At 36.5% G+C, this 24,881-nt stretch overlaps 1 protein-coding gene across 9 annotated transcripts in view; it reads left to right on the top strand.

The window, feature by feature from the left end:
* Positions 1 to 24,881, top strand: part of TRPM3 (transient receptor potential cation channel subfamily M member 3) — a 426,369-nt gene that overhangs the window by 281,745 nt on the left and 119,743 nt on the right. For 8 of the 9 annotated variants that reach the window (XM_040656002.2, XM_040656007.2, XM_040656006.2 and 5 more), the window contains exons 2-5: positions 13,194 to 13,273; positions 14,114 to 14,318; positions 21,573 to 21,786; positions 24,677 to 24,801. In XM_040656002.2, the coding sequence (XP_040511936.1) occupies positions 13,194 to 13,273; positions 14,114 to 14,318; positions 21,573 to 21,786; positions 24,677 to 24,801 (624 nt within the window). Of the gene's footprint in view, positions 1 to 9,840; positions 10,188 to 13,193; positions 13,274 to 14,113; positions 14,319 to 21,572; positions 21,787 to 24,676; positions 24,802 to 24,881 lie in introns of those variants that run through there. The other variant, XM_040656008.2, reaches the window with a different exon arrangement.

Below are 24,881 nucleotides of genomic sequence, written 5' to 3'. Positions count from 1 at the left end.
GCTCAGTGTTGGCTAAAGAGACTGTCCACAAAATATTTTTGATGAGTAAAAGTTGCTTTTTGTCATTACCCCTCTCACAAAGGTTCCTGAAGGTTGTGTGGATGAAGATCTGTCAGGCAGCACAGGACTTTCTCAGATATTTTCTACTGTACGACCTCAGGTGAAGCAGAGAAGAAGGATCTGCATGAGGAGGAAAGGAGTAGATCTGTGCCGTGGTGTGGAAGGATCTAAACCTTCCAAAATACAATCTGGAGGGAAAATTGTCATATGACTACAGGAATCACTGCAATGGCAGGGCAAGCAGTGCTTCCAGTGTCTCCCTGGAAGTGCTTCTTCTTCCTTTGTTCTGAACAGATGTGGGCAGGTACAAACAGAAAAAACAAAGAGAAAGTAATTACCTTTTGCAGTGCAGTATGTGTCTGAATAATTTCCCATACCTGCTTAGTACTCAAAGCCTCCAAGTAATAGCTGTGATTCAGAAGTGAGCTCAAAAGCTTAAAAGCCTGTCTTTGTTTCTTACATCCACTTGTGTGCTTGGTGAAAGAAAAAATGTGAGCCGTAGTCCAAATATCCATTTTGACCTGATCTGTTGAGACATGTTTTTGTTAGCTTTATCTGACATCAGAATCAAGGCTCACTAGCGTTTTACTCAGCTTGGTTTCAAGTAGTATGTGACTGGCACCGTTTACTAAACTTTTAGCTAAAGTAGTATATTTGATTTCACTTCCACATATCACTGTAATAAAGGGCTACAACAGATCTAGCTGCAAATGTCCTTGTTCATTAAAGGATTTGGACTAAATGACCTTTAAAGATCCCTTCCAACTCTAACATATCTATGATCATATAATACAAAATAATACCTGTAGTGAACGAAATTTGGACCTGCTGTTTAAACTGTCATTTGAATAGCAAATTAGAGAGAGTGCTATTGTAACTTCATTCAGAATATATTCACTACCTCTTTACAAGAACATAAATAAGCAAGCTAATATAAAAATCTTTCAATTTTGCTGTCAATACCATTATTTAGCTATTACTCTATAAATGGCATTGAGCTAGACAGTTACCTAAAATATCTCTCACTTGATATTTCCGAGGGCAGCAACCAGTGAGGTTTGGTGCTTGAGCTTCCCACATAATACACAGGTCTCTCCAAAAGTAATGCCTCCGATTTGTTTCCATAGAGACTACAATAGATACAGAGAGCACAATAACACTACTTGATAGAACATATTCTCAGCTACAGAACACTATTTGTCAGTATAGGCATCACCATTAGCTATGCATTTATGCCAGAAACGATCAAAAGCCTTCATGTCACACTCATAAAAATCTGCACCAGCGAATGTGATCCACTGTCACTGTTGCCAGCACTGAAATGCACCACCCACCATCCTATTGTGCTCACATCCACTGTTGGGCTCCATAAATGTTCAGTAAGTGTCAGCATACATCAGTGGGTTCAGTCTTTTCCACATGGAGGAATTCAATTCTATACCTTTGCTTTACATGTCAGATACCACTGGGGTCAGAGTGCCTCTCTGCTGCCATCTGTCACACGGCAACAACACAGAATACTGGCGGGAAGGTTCAACCTCCACTGCCATGCCACCAACATCCACCTCTGATGTCATGGGCTGACATAATAAAATGGGAGTCATTACTTTTGGAGCATCCCTTGTACAAGCAAGAAATGAAGGTTATAAAACAGGAAATTAGCATCTGTTCCATTTAATCCCCATATTTTGGGTAATAAAGGTGTCAACTTCAAAGGAAAGGTCAAGGAGCAGACCCTCCTATCTTCCAGCACTTTGAATCTGGAACAGTGATAGTTACAAGAAAACTGAACAATCACTGTTTGTAATGCTTTGCATCCACACCACAGTGGAGGACAGTGACGTGAAGATAAACTCCATGAGTTCTGCCACGTTGTTCTTCAGACAAGACCTGAATTAAGTTAGCACCAGACTTCAGTGAATCAGAGTAAATCACAGTTTGTTGGTCACTGCTGGTCACAGTAAGGGCATCACTGAACATCTGTGCTGAGCAGTGTAGACATTTCTGCCGTCTGGCACTGTCTGCTGCACGCTAGCATTTTGCAGCCTGAAGTTGATTCAGACAGTGTGTTTCTGGTCTCTTACCCATGTGCAATTCATACACATGGAGATTTTTCTTTTTAACTAGCGCTAGAAATAAATGTGAGGAAACTATAAGACTGACATCATTAAAAGAAGGCACATCAATAATTTTTGTGGTTCATGAAATGTTCGGCCCTTTTTCCTTCACAGTTATTGGCTGATGTAGACACAGTCTTTGAAGAGTTATTATACCCTGTTTGTGAACCAGTCATCTATAATTATCTCTTCCACGTTCTTCTGTCCTGCTTTCTCCCACTAGCATTCATTTCATTCAATAGCAGTTTACAGCTTATAGTGACTTAAAAAATTCTTCACAAATAGCTTTATAAAGCTATTAACAGACATTTGGAAAAATAAGCACAGATATTGCATTATTGGGAGGAAAAAGATAAAGGATGTTACTGTTCAGAAAAATCATCTGCTATGAGGAAGCTTCTTTCATTTTATGCTTTGGAATTCTAGCGTGATTTTATATCTCACTAGAATCTACTATTACGTAATGTTTTAAATATTCAGCTATTTGCACTTGCTTTTTCTGAACTTCTAGTTTCTTTCCTTGCAGAAATCCATCCTGCTATGTCTGCAATGAACTATCATTCTGTGCAAAAATTACACAAAAATGAGCAACTTAGACAGACAGTCCCAGACTACATTTAACAACCTTGAATAGCTCAGAAAATGTCACACTAGTCTAGTATAGCTCAGAAAAAAAACTATAGTAATGGCTTTGTTTCCTCTTTAAAATGAAGAAGACCATTTAATTAAATTTCCATCGGAGAACTTAAGAAAAAAACCCTCATAATTATCAACCTGAAATAGTTCCATAGTACTTTATCCTTAGTTTAGATGAGGTGTTGGTGTATCTGATTGTTCTACTTGTATATATGCAAGATGCATAATATGCATCTTTGCAATTTTCCCTGTGGCTGAGAAGACCTACAGTTACGAAGTCTTGACAGAACGAGTGCATGCTTCCAGATATCTCTCAGCTGCAGTTAAAGTCCACTTAAAATTATTAGTTCAAAGAGGGAATAGGATTCAGACTGTATTGTTAAATCTTCCTATGTGATTTGAGACTGGTTCATTTTTTTATAAGTTAATAATACAAATTCCATTTTAACGTATTTGCTTAGTGATGTGACGTAATCAGAAATCATTGTGTTTCATTCCAGTAATTGCAGCTTGAGCAGTCTGATTATCAGCAGATGAAAGCAAAGTGATATTAGTTTATTCTGTACCAGACAAGTGACATTATTTTGTCTGAATAGTAAGGGCTCATATAATACAAAATCAACGTGAAGTTTCATTCAATTCCAAAATGCTAACTAAAAGCAGAATTAAGAACTGCCACCCATTATTCAGCTTAAGAAAAATCACTGCTACACCAGAGTATGCTGCCAAGGTAATAGGTGCTTCTCCTTGTATTTTTTGTGCGTGTCCATTTCGTGACTGTTTGGACAAGTCGCTGGCATATCTCTTCCTACTGCCAGCAGCCCACATTTTATTCCCTCACAGAATCACAGAATGGCTTGGGTTAGGTGGGTCTTTTAAGATGATCCAGTTCCAACCTCCTACAATGGACAGGGCTGCCACCCACCAGCTCAGGCTGCCCAGGGCACCATCCAACCTGGCCTTGAACACCTCGAACACCTCCAGGGATGGGTCATCCACAGCTTATCTGAGCAGCTGTGCCAGTGCCTCACCACCCTCATTGTAAGTAGTTCCTTCTCTTTATCTAGCCTAAACCTACCCTCTTTAGTTTAGAGCCATTTCCATTTCCCCTGTCCCCTTGTAAAGAATTCCTCTCCACCTTTTCTGTAGACCCCATTTAAATAATGGAAAGCCACCGTAAGTTCTCCTCAGATTCTTCTGTTTTCTGCAGAGCTGAACGATCCCAGTTCTCTCAACTTCTTTTCATAAGAGAGATGCTGCAGCCCCCTGATCATCTTTGTGGTCCTCCTCTGGACCCACTCTAACAGGTCCCTATATTTTTTATGCTGTGGGTCCCAGACCCCAAGTGGGGTCTCAGGAGAGCAGAGTAGAAAGGAATAGTCATCTCCCTCAACCTGGTAGCTATGCTCATTTTGATGCAGCCCAAAAGACAGTTGACTTTTTGGGCTGCAAGCACACATTGCTAGCTCATACTGAGCTTTTCATTCAGAAGTAGCCCCATGTCCTCTCCCATAGGGTCCACTCATGCTAAGCCAAGGAGAGTTAATCAATAGGGTGATGTAGAGGAGGAGGCAGCATCACACTATTCTTGGTTTGGTGAGTGAAGGTGGTTGTAAATAAAATGACTGGGAGGGAATACCTAGATGCAAGGATTTCTAGGAGAAGAGAAGAGAGGGCAGTGAGGAAGCATAGAAGATAATAGAGAAAAGGATGTTGTTCTGCCCAGAAGGGTGCTTTGCTTTCTGAGTGATTTCCCTACCTCTCACGAAACTGAATTTTTCACTTCTCAGCTAAGGGAATCTTCCTCTCAATAGCATCTGAGAAAATTAGGTCTTTGGCTCAGCAGAGCAGGATACAGCCAGAAGAGCTAATCAGCAATGTTGTCTCATCTCTTGTTTTACATAATTGGCTTTTCTCCTGTTCCATTTCTCCAAAATTGTGTTTGGAGGAAAGCCAGAGGGTGATGAAACTAGAACCTACACCGAGGCATTCTAGCAAAGAATTCCTGTAGGGATGCATTATGCAGGAGCTCAGGAGGAACTTGTGAATTGTTGCAGGGCTGAGAGACTACATGAAATGCGAACAGTGGCATAGATTTGGTCCTTATGAATGCCTAGGCTTGGGGAACATGTGGAATCCCCATTCCTTTAGGCCTTCTCATACAATTATGTACAATTTAATTGCTTCTTCATGTCAGCCCCCACACAGTGGCTATCAAAACTGCCTCACTCTCTATATCTGAAAAGCAGTCAATATTATAGCTGTCATGTATTTGTAATGTACAATGAGCACTTCAGAAATCAAGAACAATTAGTTCAGATCAAAATTAGATTCGGCACAAAACTCCTACGTGTGCACTTTAAACTCCTGTGTTTTCATTACAGAGCTGTGAGATCTATCCTGATATAAAGGTTATTCTCTTTCCTTAATTTGATATGTTAGTAACAGTGTTACACTTTTCTAGAAGACAAAAGAAAAATTACTGGTTTAAAAGATAGTCTGGCATGTGTTGAATTGGCATAAAAATATTCTCTCTATATTTCACTTTCCAATTATATATGTGCACCTACAGACTACTGTGATGCCATTTTTCATTATGATATGTTATTCTGAGTTTCACAGAAGTTAGAGTTGCATACATAGATCTTTTCTGTTGCATTTTGATTTTAACAGTTTGATCTTTATAGCTGTTTTTACAGTTACTGTTATGAATTCTACTCCATACTGCAGTGAAATACTGGGGTTATGCTAGATACTTCTGTGGAAACATTAACTCAGTACTCACAGTGGTGGTCAAGAAAACCAGGTACATTTTTAATACAAATTATTTCTAAAGGGGTAAATACCAAAACAGTGAATGTCCACATAGCACATTATCAATCTGTAGTTTACCATTTTTATACAGTTGATCTTTCCAGAAGGAAGGATATTGAAATAGATTTGGAGAATGATGGCAAGGATAGTAAAAGGGAACAAATGGCTTCCATGAGGTGACTGGCATGAAGAGGATGGATGAGCATTTCCTTTCAAAAAGAAGGAAACAATTCCACCCATAGCAGAGAGAAAGGCAAGATGGATGCTGAAAGTTTGCATTAAATCAGCAGATGTGAGTGCCCACAAAGCAACTAGAACACATAGAAACCACAGTAATGCAAGAAGTCTGTAGGGAAAAAAACAGTTGCTAGCTTGGAGATAAGTAGAAGTGTTACATACGTTCGCCAAGATCTTGTTTATGGCACGTGGAGGTGACACAGCAGTGGGCCAGGGCAACACATTATCTAATCCATTTGGACTGCTATCTCTTAAAAAGATTTATTTACTTATTTAAATAATTTCATCCTCATGACAAATTTGGTAAAATCTTAAGTATTTTTGCAATGGAACATCATAAATGAAGTCAATAGGCCAAATTCTTTTGTCCAGATGCCAGCACCCATAATGCGGAAATAGGGAACATTTTAAATGTACTCTTTATATCCTTCATTTTAATCAGTTTTTCTCTAGAATTTCCCCCTTGAACATCCATGGACTTCCCTGGTCTTGAAGAAGTCTGTGAGACCTTGGATGTCTACATCAGTTCTTGGATCTAAGCATTATTCCTGGATATTTTTGAAGAATATTTTATCTTTCCACTTATTTATCCAGTAGCATGATAATGATTCTCAATCACATATGCTTGGTATACATAATATTTTTAAAAGACACGAAGCACAAATTCATATTTGCTAGCAAAGATGTACACTTTTCTATTAACTTCTGCTAAGAACATCAGTAGAATGCTTAAAATTACAATCTATTGAATGAAAAGTTCCTGTTCTCCTAAGTACAGTACAAAAGTTACATCTAGTAAATAACAAAAAAATTCAGTTCTGTAACATCAGTCTGTAGTAATAAATTACTGCATTCTATGTCCTCCCACTCTGTATTGAATACTGCTTGATTTTCAAGTTGTTCTTGGAACAACTCTGGTGATAAAATGTTTGTGGAATCATAAGAACAAATCGCATATAAATGTAGCTCTGTTGGTCTAAGACCTGATAGACAGCCCGTAAGATGCCACTAGTAATAAACATCTGCTAGAAACAGAAACATTTTGCACAACTTCATGATCCATATAGCTTATTGTGCAGAGAGGTCAAATCATAAGGATTCAAGCTAGACATAGAACTGGTTATATTGCTTATAATTGAAATGAGGGGTAGAAATTTGCACATTTTAGCACAACTAGTAACAAGTTTGTATTGAAGCATTGCCATCCTTTCCACTAACCTAGCTATAAAAGTTTACTGATAAAGGGTCCTTACTCAGAGATAGCGAGATTTCCAAAAGTGCTCTTTTAATTAAAGTACACTTTTAATTAAAGTACACTAATCGCATTAGCTTGCAATAGCACTTTAGTCACCAGATGCTCCTTCAAATACTGTCTATAATTTATTTCAGTAATACTCCACTGCCTGTCCAGCTGCTCTGCCCCACTGAGAGGTAGAGAAAAGCTTGCAACACTTCTCTTGCTCCAAACCTGTTTTATAACCTGGTTAATTGGAAATTAAGAAAGTTGGGAAGCAGAGGGTTAGAGCTCATCCCATTTCTGCCCTACTGAAAAAAAAAAAGAAAGAAAAAAAAAAAGGCAAAGACATCTAAAATCACAGAGTCACAGAACCATAGAACTGTAGGGTTTGGAAGGGACCGCTAGAGATCATCAAGTCCAACCACCTAGCTAAAGCAGCTTGCCTATAGTAAGTTGCGCAGGAAAGTGTCCAGGTGGGCTTTGATTATATCTCTAGAGAAGAAGACTCCACAACCTCTGTTGGCAGCCTGTTCCAGCGCTCTGTCACTTACAATAAACAAGTTCTTCCTCAGTTTTGTATGGAACATCCTGTGTTCCAGGTTTTGCCCACTGCCTCTTGTCCTATTGCTGCATGCCGCCAAAAAGAGTCTGCCTCCATGGACTTGATTCCTGCACTTTAGATGTTTATAAACAGTGATGAGATCCCCTCTCAGCCTTCTCTTTTCCAGGCTGAACAGCCCCAGATCTCTCAACCTTTCCTTGCACAGGAGATACTCCAGATCTTCTGTCATCTTTGTTGCCCTCCCCTGTATTCTCTCCAATAGTTCTCTGTATTTTTCAAACTGAGGAGCCCACAACTGGAGACAGTATTCCAGATGTGGCCTCACCAAGGCAGAGCAGAGAGTACTCTTTTTAAAATAGCTTTAATTCAGAGGTCAGCAGTTAAGCATTCCAGTTACAAACCATGTTGAATATATTAAATAAATAGAATTTATTTTCCTGAAAAAAATATTTTCTATATTCATTTCTAATATTTGTTCTCCTGCATAACGAGTCAGTGCTGAACTCATTGTTAACTACTACTTCAGAGTTTGTTTCATTTACAGTGATCTGGGTTGAATATGTTTACAATGTGTAAGTTTGCAGAATTAAGTGTGAAGCATCCACTTCCCTAAAAGCTTTGTCTATATTATAGGTTGCACCACATAGGAAAATATTTTATCTTTGCCTTAAATGAACCTTCTTTATTGTTTGTTGTTTTACTTCCCATCAAAATACTGGTGTTTCTATGGTATTAGTATTTTCACCACCAAAGAGAATTATAATAAGCATCTTTAAAAGTACCATGTCAAAAACAGTCATACTTTTCTGCAACATCAGTGGCATATACTGACAGCATCCTGAATTGTGTATATCACTGAGTGATATATGCAAATGAATTCCTTGTGTTAATTTCTAGAGAGAAGAGGTGTTTTCTACCCCAAGCATTTCACTTCATAGTCAGATCTGAATTTTTAGTCAGTTATCCAAATTATCTGACGTCTTTTCTCCCCTCTTGTTTTCTCTGTCCTCCCAACCAAACCCAACTCCTTTGTGTTAAAATGCTATCAGTCTTTTTCTGCTGACTCCCCAGTTACATTCTCTACCTCATTGAGCTGCTTATGAGCTGTGTTCCTGATGCTGCAACTTCCTCTGTCTTTTCCATTCTACACAAACCATCTTTGATCTGATTCTGTGCTCAAAAGATCATCCAGGATATGCTTGGAAGCACTTCATACTCAGTTGCTCTATGATGTGCAGTAGTAGTAGTACTCATGGATCGTAGTTTTGTTGGAACAGAACATGTCTGTATGCATAGGTTGTTCCAAAAGCAATGTCTCCTACTTGTTTACATAAATCAACAGCAGATACAAAGAGCACAATAACAATTCAATAGAGCCAATTATCAGCTACAAAACACCATTTTTCAACCTGTATCAAATTCTAAGCTTACACCACTGTGCATCTACTCAGCTTCACCCATCCTGGGTCCACAGGAGCTCACGCAGGATATTTTAATGCTTGTATCTATCTGTGCAGTAGGTGGACAGCTTGTTTTATATGTGTGAGATGGAAATCTCACTGAAAAAGAGAGGAGGATGTGTATCCATATGTAGAAGTAGAGAGGAATTCATCCAGACTTACAGAGAAAAAAAAGTAAAAATGCTGATTTTTATTTAAAGCTTGAAATAGTCATTGATTTCAAATGTATAATTACTTTAAAAAAAAAAACAATACTTTTCATATGAAAATGGAATTGATACACATGGGTACTCATGGGTACTCAGTCACATGGGTCACTCAATTAATCCCTGAACTTTCAAATGTTGTATTTTATATTTCTGATTTTTAATTAAGCTGAAAGCAATGCTTGTATCCGAAAGACAAAGATTTATATTTGTAACTTTCTGCAAAGTTACGTTCGTTACAGTACTGCAAATGTAGTGAGAAACAGCAACAAACCCCAGCTTCTCTAGAAAAATGCCATTGTTGATTAATCATAATATATTTCAGCTGTGTATGGATTTCTGAGTTACCCTGTAAACACACTGCTTTCATTCTTTGGAGATTAACAGTCTCTCTTGTGTGCTCAGGTTCCCTCTAGTTTAGTACACTGTTTCTTTTGAAGGATTTATTTTCCTGGGTTGAACTTTAAGGACTCAGAGCACCTTATCACACTCGCATAAGCTTGCTTTCTGAGGGGGAATGACAAGGGGAAAAAAGCCTGTCACAGCTTGTGCCAGTCAAATCCAAGCTCTCAAGGGATTTGTTTTTCTTTCGGCATCAGATCAGATGTTCAAATGAAGGGGTGTTTTGGGGCTGCGAGCGCATGTCCACCAGACCCTTAACAAGGCTAATCCCACAGCAGCACATTGCAAGCAGCTCATGGGCACAAGGGCTCCGCTCTGCTGCCATTCCTGCAGACAGGCTGAACGCCTTGCTCAGGGAGCAAACACAAAAGTCTTGTTAGCAATGACCAGCAGCAGCAAAATGTCAACAACAGAGTTTGCTCTGGGATAGACTTAGACACCAAGCGTGATGACCAGGTAAAAAAGAGGGGGCAAAAATGATCTTTGTGGGATTTTACAGGTAGCTGACAAAGGTATTTTATTGAGAGATCTAAGCTATAAGTAAACTAAATCTGAATATAAGTGTGGCATGTATATCAGGAATTCACTGTGGACTTTAAATTGTTTTATGAATTAATGTTGAAGGCATGCTTGCGAAAAAACAGATACAGACAATAAGCTTTTTATTCTACTGTTACTGCAAATACTTTTCTAAACTTTTTACTGCTTTATTAATACAAACGATAAGCAAGAGTTTAATGCAGACTGTTTCGTAATTAACTTGTTAATTTCCTCAAATTATTCTAATTCCTCCATGAAGTCCCTACTGCAAGTGACAAAATTTATTATACCTCTGAGCCTTGTACTTCATTGCAAATGTTCTCCATGACAGAACGATAACTAACATGGAGCAGTAAAACTAGATGCTTTCTTTTTAGTTTGAAAGAACTTTGAAATAAGAAAATCATGTATTGGGATGCTTTAACTGTCAGATAGGATGGTATATTCTTTGAAATCTAAAACCCAAGAACTCTTTTTCCCTTGATATGAAAAAGGATTTTTTAAATCAAGCTATTATTTTTTTAGTTTTACATTTGAAAAAATGTGATGAAGATTCCAATTATTATGTTAGGCAGATACGGTTTTCTTTTCTACAAAGAGACTATGAAAGAGTACAACTCTTACGTTACCTTTCTGCAAATACTTTTGATGTTTAAATGAATTGAGTTAGTGGTCATCTTTTAAAATGGTGCATTAGGTCTGTGTAGCAAGTAAACTCACCAAGGTAAACTGCAGAGAAAGGTATTAAATTTATACATTTAATGAAGGACATTTCCAGGGAGTCTTTGTAACATGGATGAGAATCATGGTGTAGAAGTTCTACTTCTGGATATCAGGAAGTAAAGTTAGCATAAAAGCTGTTCATTCTTTATAGAGTAGATGAAAGATATCATAGGCATATAGTTATTGCTAAAACAAACATGCAGTAAGCTAAGTTGGCTTCAGTCAAAAAGTGTCCTTTTCTCATCAAGTAACTAATACATGCAACAAAGGAGATTCATAAGTATGCAGTTTCTTAGCATTGCCCTCCTAGGGCAATATAGAACACTTGTGTACTCTAGAAGCTGAGAGTAGGGGGAAATTTCAAGAATAGGTGATAAATACTGGAAAGAATGTAATTTCAGTTGTTAGCATTACAATGCTTGAATAATAATTGTAACTTCTTTTATTCTATACAACACACAATACAATACAATAAGAAAAACCGTACTTTTCCCACATAGCTTCAAATGTTCTGCAGTAAGAGGGTCAAATGAAGTTCTCAAACTCTATGCTGAATGGCCAGATAAATCTAGAAAATTAGTTTTTAAAAAGCCTTTCCTTGCCTAAAAAGACTATCAAATTGAAAAAATGTTCAATATGATATACGGTGTTGTGATTATTAGTAGTACTATAGGCTTTCCAGTATTTAGAAGTTATAATAATTTTGAAATTCAAGGTAATCCTCCCTGTGCATACTACAACTTTTTAGAGTTTTCAGAATTCTTATTTAATTGTCCTTTGCTTAAACATGATACAAATCTTGTCCCTCGTTCTCTAACAGGTTTACTTTCTGTTGCTACAATAAGGAAGAACAGTCAAATATGGCTCTATTTAATATTTTTAATAGGCTTTTTTCATGCTAAGGTGTCTGCCTTTCTTGCAAAACATGAAGTCAAGCAGAATTTTCAAATAAAAATGAGAGTTGAGAGAAGATAAAATATTGTTATATAACATGAGTTATCAATTTTTTTTTTATGCAACATGAGTGAGGTGTAAGGAATGTAGTTATGAATTGTTAATATGGTACTTTATACTACTGGTGTTAATTGACTCCAAGAAATTTCCACAGTTCATAGTTCCAAAAATCCCAGAAACATATGCTTCTGTCTTTAAAAATGTTAGTAGGCTACAGATCTATCTAACAAAAAGACATTATGTAGTAGGTGTGGAATTTTATAAAGGCTGTTTCATATTTTATTTTTTCACAAAAGCAAGGTGCTCCGATTTCATTTAAATGATCTCATTGCACTTTATTTAATTCCCAAGTGGCTTTTTCATAGTTCCTCTAGTTCTGTTTATGCTGTGCAATTAAATAGGTAATTTTATTATTTAAATATATTTTATAAAATCTACTATTTTGTAATAAATTTTTAAAGGAAAATTTCAGTGTATCTGCTTGTTAAATGAAATAATTTAACAATGGAGACTGAGAAATTACTTAATTTCCTGAGAGTATCTGGGCAAGATGAGGATGTAAAATTAACTGGCATAGCTGCATTTAAGTTAGTTTCAGAACTTACACAAACTAGTCATCTAACTCTTAATGTATTCTCTTACTTTATCAAAGCTTTTTGTATTGTGTTTTAGAAATGAATCTCTTCTGTTGCTTGTTGTTGTTGTTTTGTTTTGTTTTGTTTTTCATTTTTTCTGTTGGAATGCCCACATATTAAACTATATTTTCTAGCTCTATGTCAAACAGCCGCACTAGTGCTGATACTAAAAATTACAACGCAATCATGGTGATATCAATTTTATTTTGAGATTTTTTGTTCTAGTTTCTGAGATTCTTGTTTTATTTGAGTTGTGCCACTATATTTAAAAAGTATTTTTGATGAACAGCTGTGATTGTCTCTCCTGTGCAGAAAGATAATAAATTGACAGTTTTATGTAATTCTTCTCCAGTGATTGCCCATATGAGAATGTAATTGACAGCAGAAAAGTCAACTGGCTAGTGAAGATGAAAAAAATTTAGGACCTTCTCTTGAGTGCTATGGAGAAGGAAATCACAAGTTTAATAGAAAATGCTTACTCTGTGCAACTTGTGTACTGCATAAATGCAAAGCCAGCAAGTTTTTCTTTTATGTTTTAAATTTTCTCTTCAAAGATGCTGCAAGCTGTGTTTAGCAAGCAGAACCTAATGCATTTTCTCTCTCTTTTTAGGCACAGAAATCATGGATAGAAAGAGCTTTTTACAAGAGAGAATGTGTTCATATCGTACCCAGCACCAAAGACCCCCATAGGTAATTGCATGCTACTTGCATGAAAATGAAGTCAATTATAAAAAAGTATCTTACCCATACTCATTTGTATGTATGCAGATAAAAATAGTATGTATTTTGTGCCATATTTAATCATAATTGGTTGAATTACAGATGGAGAGATGGATTCCTATGAGCGCTGTTTCTTTACATTTCAAACCATACTTCATCAAAAAGAGACATGAAAGGTCATCAGTGTCTGTGTTTAATTTAGAATCATAGAATCACCAAGGTTGGAAAAGACCTCTAAGATCATCCAGTTGGTGGATATCACCAATATTTCTCACTAAACCATGTCCTTCAACACAACGTCTAAATGTTCCTTGAACACCTCCAGCACTGATGACTCCACCACCTCCCTGGGAAGCCCATTCCAGCAACTGACCGCTCTCCCAGAGAAGAATTATTTCCTAACGTCCCACCTGAATCTCCCTGGCACAACTTGAGGCCGTTCCCTCTAGGAATTTCCTCATCTTCATAGTGAACCTTTTGGTTCTTCAAATATTTGGAACAAAATATTGCCAAAAATATATATACAGAAAGTTGTGGTGAACTACCGATTTTAAATGTCTGCTAGTGCATGCAAAAGACAATTATCGACCTAATATCATCTGAGGACATAGAAAATGTTATTGAAATATATGATAATGCAAACAAAATATAGAAAGAAATCTTAGTATCTGTGCTATATTGGTTTGGGATAGCAAAAATGAGGTCAGCAGAGTTGAAAGTTTTTTGAAGGAGAAGACGTATAGCCTGTTTACTATGTCTTGTTTATATACATGTGTGTGATACTAGATTTCTGCTTGTTTAACATCATAGGTGTTGCTGTGGGCGTCTAATAGGTCAACATGTTGGACTGACTCCGAGTATCTCCATTATCCAGAATGAGAAAAATGAAAGCAGGCTTACTCGCAATGACATCCAGTCAGAGAAGTGGTCCATCAGCAAGCACACGCAGCTCAGCCCAACGGACGCTTTTGGAACCATTGAGTTCCAAGGAGGAGGCCACTCCAATAAAGCCATGGTAATCATGCTTTTCTCTTAGATAAATAATGTTGCTAGCTGAAAAAAATAATAATAATAAAATATAAAAAAAAGAAAAAGAAAACCATTCCCAAATCATAAACAGCATTGTTTCTTGTTTTCATTTTGAATTATTATTTAGTGTAAGAACATACAATACATTATTATATATTGTGTTCCAAAGAACTGGTGAACAGAAGGAACTGTTAAAGCTCAAGGGCAGCATGGAAGGGGTTACTTTCATAACAACTAAAGACATGCTAACACGCAGGTATCTTAATTTTCTTTCAGTGACCTCCTATCTGTCTTTTTCTGAATAGCTTTAGAATTCAGCTGTGGCTTCCCACTGCTGGGTGTGTCTGCAAGGCTGGCAAATTTGAAATAGACCTCCAGAGAATTCCTCCAGACATATGTTCAGGGATAGATCAGTTAGACTTACCTGCTTATCTTTCAGTGAACTAAAAGGCCTACCAGTGTCTAAGCTATGAACTGAGAAATACTTGTTCTGCTACAGATTTCCTTGAGCAAGGAAGTCTCTATTATGACTCGTTCCTAATGCAATGTTATGAAGTGATACCAAAGTATGTTAAATTGAATGCATTTTTTCATTAAATGAGAGAACTTTGCAGTGCCCACACTAACCTATGCATGTATTTCTACATACCATTACATGAAAAGAATCATGGCTATAGCTAAACTGCAGTACCTGTGGCTTTGCAAATCAAAAGCAAGCCTGTATCTAGCATACCGTGGCTAAGACACTGCTCTGGGCAGCTGTGAAGATAGAGCCAGAAGCCAGAGGTGCTCTCCAGAATAACCTGCCCAGCAACCTAGTGCTGTCTTCTTTGCCTGGGTACTTTCTTGTGGGATACTATTAGAAGGATTAGAGATGATGGCAGGCTCAGTACTGCACTATGAGGAGCCTGGTGTTTTGCTCAGATGGTTAAGTGGTGGATAGAGGTGGAAATATTACTTGGGTGATTGGTTCTGTTCACCCAGATGGATGGATTCCGCTTTTAGAATCCAAAAAACACTGTTGACCCACGAAACAAATAGCAAATTAGGTCATTTCTTTGCAAGTATCATAGACACCTTATGTTCAGTTGATAACTAATCACCTAAAAATCTGCCAGGCCATTGCTAGAAAGAGAATATGATTCAGGAAATAACATTTAGACTGAACAAAATTGACACCCTCCTTGGCACTAATATGAAACAATCTATGCTGTTGGTATCTTCACAAGGACTGGGAATAAAACAGAATGCTTTTCAGCAAAACTGAGATAGATTCAGAGAAGTAGTTACCATCATGCTATTATCTGTATATGATTACATTACATGAAGCTCTTTACGAGAAAGAGTAATTAGCAGAGCTTTCCGAGTGATATACTTGAGGAGCTCTTTAAAGCAACAAACTGCCCAAGGCATTTGGAGCAGCTGTGTACTAATTAGGAGTTTAGGGAAGGTGTTGATATTAATTGTATTACAAGATCTCTGGTCTTCTCTGTTGGGATTCTGGTACCATAAGAAAACAGGAGGTGCTTCAAGGTATATGCCATGTGCTCAAATGAATATATTTGAAATAAAACTAAGTCAACGTGAACAGCAGAAAAACCTTGACACAGAGTGCAGTCAGGACTTCAAACAAACAAAAATAAGACCATGAAGTATTTGGAATAGAGAAGACAAAAGCAGCTTAAAAATCTCAGAGATCTAAATAATTAAAAATTCAAGGAAAAATATAGATGAAACATTTATTGCTCAATAAACGCTGGATTTATCTTAATAGTTCAAGAATTGGGAAGGTGGCTGTATGAAGTGCAGGAACAATATTCCTATAAATTAAATATCTTTTCAAAAGCTCCAGAAATTCAAACATTCTGCTACTAGGAAAAGTGCTTCAAATTTTGCAGTTCACTAAAAATTTCTGAAAGGGTGTCCCATTTGGTTAACATCAGTGATGTCTAAGGCACAAATAAGGAGGTTTGCAAAACTTTAATGTCATGTTTTTTAAATAAATAACAACGATGAATAATAATAACAATTAATTGGTTTATACTAATAATATTAATAAAAATCGGACTTTGCTATATAATAGTGTGTTTATCACTAAAAATAGCATAAAGATGTCCTCATAATCATACTTCTGGTACCGCACATTATTGTAGGTAGATTTTAGTCAAGGAGCTGGCTAACTAGCTGTTGCAGATTTATTAACAGAAAAAAAAAAAGAAATCAAACTTCAGTCTCTGAATTTGCTAGACACAAGATCGTTCTCATAATAAGCAACAAAATTCCCAAATAAGTGTTTTCTCTTTCCACATTTTAAAACCCAAAAGCAGCAAACCTGGAACATAAATCAAGTGGAGGAGGGACGGAGGAGGGAAGGATTGGACATGACACAATATGAAAAATGAATCTTTGTTCTTTTCTAAAAATAGACTACTTAGTTATTTTCTAATTACTGGATATCAAATATCACTGTAGCATAAAAGCTGATTTTTTCTAATAGTCATGTTAAGAAGTAGGTTAATTATATGCCTATTGCCTAAAGAATAAACTTATAAATGAACAAGATTTAGCAAGATAACCAAGATCAAGCAAAGCCTCAGGGAAGAACTTTATTTATTTTAGTTCCTGAAATGGATGCCTATACCTAAAATTTTTAAGTGTGATAAACACAGAATAGAAGAGCACCATCTTGTTCTGTGTGAAGAGCGAATCTAGTAGCTTTTTCTGAATCAAGGCTACAAGAAATGATATCGTATTTTGTAACAGAACCAACTGTAACCTCAGATTTGTAATTGGAACTAGTACCTATAGTTAATTCATGCAGCAGATCAGTAGATATAATTCTGACAGATAATGATTTCCTCCACTGAAAATAATTAGAATTTATTAATACATATATGAATTTGATAGAAAACATACATTTTTTGCATGTAAAACATGTAAAACTTTGCACGCATACTTTCAAGCTAAAAATGCCATACGATCTTATAACAGTTGCCACCAGACTACTATAAATAATGTCTCCAATTGGGGAAAAAAAGCACAATTTTAACAGCAGATATAGATTGAAATGAAACAATAAAGAGGTTTTCAGATTGCTATTGCCAGTAGGATTGGCTATGCCATTGATTTTGATTCTGAAAACACATAAAATAGAAAATCTCAAACAGAATGAATTCTGCTAATACAGTTGAGTTGTTAATCTTCAGAGAGACTACACTAAGATACTTAAATCAATAGTTTAAATAGATGAGAGTACAACAGATTATAAACCCATAGCAGAGATTTGATCATATTTGTTATTGAGACCAGTTACTGAAGAGGCCTTTCTTTCAGACTTCCTGTAAATACAGATGATCCAGCAAAAATTCTAAGGGTTTTAGATTTTTATCAATCATCTCTTGCTTTCTTTACAGGCAGCTCATCCCACTAATGTTTAAGAAACACATTTAATGATTTTGTTCTTCATGTTTCATTGTTTTTATGGCCAATTTTCAGTTCTGGCAACTGTAAAAGGTTATCCTCATGTACAGCTGAGAACAGAGAAAGATATGGGGATACGCAAACCTTTTCAATAGCCCTTGCAATACATCAGTCAATTTAAAAAGAAATGTGAGAGAAAAGTGATTAATAAAATCTAATCCTCTTGTATCACTTGGCATTTAGTAGTTTAAGAAATAGCATGCATGATTTCCTCTAACTATATACTAGCAACTTATTACCCTGACTCTGAGAGTAATTATTAAAATAGAGTGACAGAATGCATTCCAATTATGAGTAATAATTGGAATGATTTCAAAACAGAGACATTCTGCTCATTAGTTCACTAGCTTGGGCTATTTTGCTGTGATGCATTTTGCACTGAACCTATGATCAAACTTAACCAATTCTTAATATTTAGCATCTGCCCTTCTATAGAGGGAAAAAAAAAAAGAACATCTTTACAAAATATTCTTAAAACTTTAAAATTCCTTTGATCATGGTTTTTCACGGTTACCTAGAAGATGGTTGTTTGAATAACTGTAGTGAGTTAAATTCTTTCATCATACTTTTTAATAACTTCCTCTTAACCAAATCCATTCCAATAGTACCTTGGGCTTAATGTTTCTTATGGATCATGGGATCGTGAAAGTACATAAATAGAACTCTAAAGCGTATATACTGTTTCTCTCATAGACTCTCTTACACATGGATTTTTCATACATATACTTTAATAAGGATGTTTAGAATTCAACAACATAACTGTGTATTTTTGCTTTTCAAATGTTTTGAGTCTCGTCAAAGCTGTGTAAAAAGCACATTAAAAGCCATGAGTGTTGTGAAAATGTAGAGATAATCCTTTAAATTACATAACTCACAAAAAAAGCAGTAAGCTTTTTTTTTTGTTACACTGAATTTATATTCAAAGGCCTTTTAACAGAATTCAAAAGATGGTGTCATATATGAAGAAAAATGGAGAATAACACAGAAAGACATAGTTCAAAGGCCGTGTAAATCAATGATGCTCCTTCCACTGACTGCTTAGTGGAACTTAGAGGAGGCCTTCAGATATTAAGGAGAAAATTAACTTACAAGGAACCAGTCTGATTTTGGTTAAGTTACAGTTTTGCTGTTGAATTTAGCGAGAATAGGGTCAAGCTTATTTTCTGTGAAAATTACACTTTGAGGGATCAACCTTTACCTTGTAGAACTATCTGCAGTGCTGGAATCTTATCTGAGACAGGGGAAATATCCACCCAGCCTTTGCTCACGTCAAAGAGAACCAGAAGAGCAGTGTTGGATTGCCTGCCAGATCACAGAATGTTGCCGGAAGATATTTTCATTGATGAAATAAAATCAGGCATTATTCTGAATCTTTCTCCTTCCTGCGACTCTCATCTGCTGTTATGGACCATGTACTTTCATAAGATCGCTGTTCTTGAGTAACAGTCGTATTTTTACCACTCAGTAACCTTGACTTTTGCCCTAGGGCATTGGAGTCCAACTTGCAAACATTTGGCTGTTTGATGGGTAATAGGCATGGTTATTTTTGAGGAAGCAATTTGATAAAAAATGAAAAAGGTGTTGGCATTAAATGGTGCCCTTGCTGACAGCCTAAATGCTAGTTTTGGTATCGAGTAGGCAAGACAAACATGATGATCTTTCATTTTATGGTCATATGCTGAAATCATACCCTGACAAGTCTGTCAGGGTATAAAAAGAAACTAAAGAAAAAAAAAAGTTACTGGATGGATTATGTAATATACAATTGATGCCATTGATACCTTCATTTTAGTAGCAGACAGAATGATGCTGTGGCCTCTGCTTTCCAAAAATTTCTTTTGGTCATTACTGATATGAATTCACTTTGTCTAATTATCTGCTTAAAGCTCACAGTCTGACTTTGCCACAAACACACTGAGTTGGCAATGATACCAAAACGTAATCTCCATACTTAGACCAGGATAGTGTTTTTGTACTCACTCGAAGGATGATGTTTCTCTGTCAGTGCCTGCAGTACAATGAGTAGTAGCACTTTGCAGGGTCAGTTGTCCCTAGGGACAGGGCAAAGGGAATAAGGATTAAGTCACTTGACAACTCTCCAGTGTGTTAAAATTTTGGTAGCCCCTGACTCCTAATTGAAACCATTACTCTCACCATCTGATCTGGTCAGTGAGATTTTCCCAAGCAGATGGTTGAATGGCTAGCTGCTGATGATACAGTTAATGTATAGAAGCTCATACACCATGCCAAACATCATTACTGTATGCTGTTTGTCTTGTAGCTGTTAAGAATGTGCATGACAACTGTAGAGAACATTACTGATATACTGGGACAAATATAGATTCACAAGTTCATGCTCATCTTTCAGTTTGGCTATGTCCCACTTACTTTCCTCAGGTGATCTGCACAAATGGGCTTCTGATTCCAGAAATGCTGGAAATGGCTATGCATTCTTTCACGCAAAGAAACCTGGATATTATCAATTTCTTTTGAAAAAAGAAGTTGAGTCCATATTTCTTACTCAACTGGAAAGATGTTCACCTAACCATCATGTGCCTACTAAAGCAGAACAATCTTATGGATATAAATATGATCAGACTTTATAAAAAGGGACTAAGGGATTAAATTATATATGTGGGTATTATATTATTTTTCATTCTGCAATGAGTAATGTAGGTCTGGGCATTCCTATAGCTAGGAACAAAGGTCCCTGTGGTATGTACCTGATGGCTATGCTGACAAACTATCAAGGGAAAGAATCCTGAAATAACTCTATAGGCCTTGGTTCAAACAGCGATTTGGTAGGTTACTGGCTTTTGATAACCCACTTTATTTGATAAAGATGGTCATTCCAAATCTTATAAGCTATAGAAAGGTTTTATATTTTTACAGCACCTTTTGGTGCTGTATAAAAAAAATAGATCAATCAAAAAAGCATATGCCATGGCACAAGTTTTTTGAAACTATTCATACATCAGCAATGGAAAGAGTGAGGAGAAGAACCCAAGAGAGAAGGGCTTACCAGGCAGGGAGGGGTCTGTGTGCAGTGTAGTGGGACTGTAGAGAATTGAAGGCAGTTGCAACCTTTGGACACACACACAAACACACACACAAACACACACACACACACACACACAGATGGACATGTTCTCCCTCGGGACAAAATACTGCAGATGCAACACAGAAGAGCCAAGATGTGGGAATATGTAAATGTGGTTCAGAGAAATTTTAGGGGCCTGTGCTTTGTCAGGCAAATTTCTGAATATGTACAAATTAGTCTATAAGTCACAAGTCAGCATTCATTCATTTGAAAAGTACCTCTTTCATAGTCTTGCTCAGTTTAAGCTTATACATACTTGAATAACCAAACTTGTTTCTGTTACTTCCTGTGTTTTCCATGTTTGATTTTATTAGTTTCAAATCAAGATACAAAAAAATTCACAGCTGTGACTGGGTTGTTTTTGTCAGATTACTTAAATGCTTCTGTTTTCTGCATCATTAATTTCAAGACATATACCTATTAAATATTGCTAAGCATTAATTTCCTAAAAGGATAACCACCCAGCCTGTGAATTGAAACTGTTCCATTATCCCTCGTAGCCTAGTTTTCTATAAAAATTACTTTGCAATTAGTTAATGCCTTTGTCATGAAGTTTGCCTTTTTTCGTGTGTGTTCTACTGGCCATAGGTCATATGCACGAGGCTTCACTAAGTATAACCAATCTTTCTATTTTCTTTACTACTGTCCTTATTTGTGCAGTATGTACGTGTGTCTTTTGACACAAAGCCTGACCTTCTTCTGCACCTGATGACCAAAGAGTGGCAGCTCGAGCTCCCAAAACTTCTCATCTCTGTGCATGGGGGCCTTCAGAATTTTGAACTTCAGCCAAAGCTCAAGCAAGTCTTTGGGAAAGGCCTCATTAAGGCTGCTATGACAACTGGAGCATGGATATTCACTGGAGGAGTAAACACAGGTAACAGCAAACTTGAAATGAAATCACAGTGGCATCTGTGAGATTTCATCAGTCTGACAGAAAAAAAAATATAGGGCTGATCGGATTAAGTAAACATGGCATGTTTTATTTTATTAGTGGTGATGGTACTATGTGTAAACATGAAAATGCCAAGTTTATACCAGTCTGGCAGCTAGCAAGGAATACAAGGTTCACTTAAGCAGGAAAAACACACTGGGGAGATGAAAATAAAGCCTCCTGTAAGGCAATTATATTAGTAGTGAAGACTTGACAAGATCAACAGTCACCTACAGAGACAGAATACTAACCAGAAGCTCAAGAAGTCAATCTTGTATTGCATAAAACAAAAAAACATTTTTATCCAGAAAAGATATTTCATTTTCTCTTATAAGACGATCTGAAATGCTAAAGGAAAAAAAATGTTGCTGTGATAGAATACTTTACTGTGAATAAGTATCACTTTTTCCTTTGTTGCAGACCTATATTTTCCTATTACCCCTGTAGCAAGGGAGATAATATTGCCATTTGTATTCAAAGTTGAATACATCTGTAACAGACCATATGGGCCTTCTAAGAACCCAAGACAGCAGCTGGCTCAACTCTTCTGTGAGACAGCGCATCAGTTTGGAGAACAATCTGCTAAACCTAGTTCCCTAGATAAATAAATGTTGGGAATTAGCTTCCCAGCTATCCTCCCTGCAGGAGACAGAGGGGAGAAGAGAGTCAGGAGAAAAGCAAAGATTTCTGCTAAAGATAAATGCAAAAAGTTCTGAGCCAGGACTGACGTCCTTGTCAATTCTTGCTCTTCTTATTTGCTGCAGTAACACTGTAATTTATTAGTTTAGTAATCCCACACAGTAAATGTACAGAAAGTACTGTAAGTGTATCTTCTTACAATAAAACAATAGTCAGTTTTATCATATCATATAAATATAAATAGAATATAAATATAAAAGAAGAAGCGTAGCTTCTGGTCTCTTGGATAAATAAGTATCTATGTTACACATGTATAGGTAACATCCCTCATGACTCTGCAGAACAAGGAAGAAAATTAGGTTGAATTTTGACCTATGTACTGTGGCGATAATAATTGTGTTAATTGCCCAATACTGATGTGATGACACTGGCAAAGGCAGATAAGTTTTTAATTTAAAAACATATTAGAAAACTGTAGAAGTTGTGCAGTCACTGCAGTATACACACCACATGAACACTGGAAGTCATCCTACAGAAATTTTATAAGCAACAACCAAATACAGTGTTTGCATTTAGCAAACACATGGCTGCATGGTACTGTTTTTTCAAAGCATCACAGTTGTGAATGCCACCACAGTGCAAATAAACCAGAGTCAACATTGTTACTGCTGAAAATGATTTTTTTTTTCATGTAATCTAAAGTACCTACTTAAAACAATTGTGATGTGTTATTATAAGAAGGCATAGTTTAGCGTTCTTGGATACCTCTGGTTGCTACTTCTGAATCATGTAGCAGAACACCAGGATGCTTCAGGTCTAGGTTTTCAAATTATGTACATGAAAATTAAGTGTTTTATCTCTATGTGAAGTTGTAAAAAATTAAGATTTTTTCTATCTAGTCAGTTCTGTTCATATTGCATTTTTACATCAGGTTTCTCTCAAGGAGTATAATTGAAAAATCCTGAAACAATTCCATTATGTTGTGAATCAGTGTGCCAGGGATGTTACATATCTAACTGTGAACCTGATTGGTAAATTACTTCAGCAATCTATTCAGAATATTTATGCTATATTGAAAGTTGATTATCCTAAATAGCTGGATTTCTTGTACTCTGGGTTATAGGTTAAATTATAGCTGACTCTTTCACAAGGAGAAAGTGGTTGTCTCTTCTTCCTTTTATACCACAGAAAGGAAACACACACAGGGGCTTACTTAAATGTTTTGTCTCTTTTTTACATGGTTCATTTAAAGTGCAGATAAGCTTGACTAGAATTTTACCTGCTGTGTGACTGTAACATTTACAATCCAGTTATTTTGAAATTCATGGAATGAGAAAAAGAAGCAAGCAGAGAGACTGAGTAACAGATAACAACCACAGCAAATCCACAGGACTGCCACAGTGCAGCTGGATACAACGGATAAATAAATGGATGGAGAGAGAGATAAATAAATAAATAAATGCTACACAGGTCAAAAACTGATTTTGTGAAAATGAAGGAGGAATGGATTATGTCCTCTGCACTAGGATACACCTGCAACACTGACAAAGTGCATCAAAAGCATTCAGGCAGGAGTATCAGAAAGCACAGGAAAGAGAAACAGGGAGCAGTCGTTCTCTCTTTACTAATTTCAGTTTTTTTTGCTGATCCTCAAATCATTGTGGATTTTTGCAAAAAATGTCTGAACAGATCATCACACAGCAGTGAAAGGATTTTTTTTCAAATTTCTATCTTTTATTCTGGCACAAAGTGTCTTCGTCTTCTCTTTTTTCATTTTTGTGCTTGTTTCTGTGTTTGGGAAGGATACATGTATCATGTGTCTGCTTGCATGCTTGTGCATTTGTGAACACAAGTGCAGATAAGCAAGTTACAATCAGCTCTCAGTGTTTCTCTTTTTATTTCTAGGCCTTTGCAAATATTTTTCCTGCTACCTCGTTTAATAATTTTGTAGATTAGATAAAGCAAACATAGAATATTACTATAATAGTAATCAGTGTAAAAATATTCATATCTTGACTGGCAAGCATTAAATTGTCTTCATCCATTGTACAGGAGTTCCCTAAAAATAGGATGCTTACCCTATCATACCATACAAATCCATACCATACCACGTGAATCCATATACGAATCTATACCAAAATGAATAAAAGTGTCATTATTTTTAAATCTCCGTATCATGCTTTTTCCCCCCCAGGAGTCATTCGACATGTTGGAGATGCACTGAAAGATCATGCCTCAAAATCGCGAGGGAAGATCTGCACCATTGGCATCGCTCCCTGGGGGATCGTGGAAAATCAAGAGGATCTGATTGGCAAAGATGTAAGTCTTGTGTGGACATAGATAACCTCCAATATATATAAATTTTACAGTTATTTTCCTTTTCTCTCCATCCTGAACTT

This window comes from Gallus gallus, chromosome Z (genome assembly GCF_016699485.2).
Source record: "Gallus gallus isolate bGalGal1 chromosome Z, bGalGal1.mat.broiler.GRCg7b, whole genome shotgun sequence".
In the NCBI taxonomy this organism is placed as follows: Eukaryota; Metazoa; Chordata; class Aves; order Galliformes; family Phasianidae; genus Gallus; species Gallus gallus.
The sequence above is the reverse complement of the archived record's forward strand: the minus strand, read 5'-3'. Positions and strand labels throughout refer to the sequence as shown.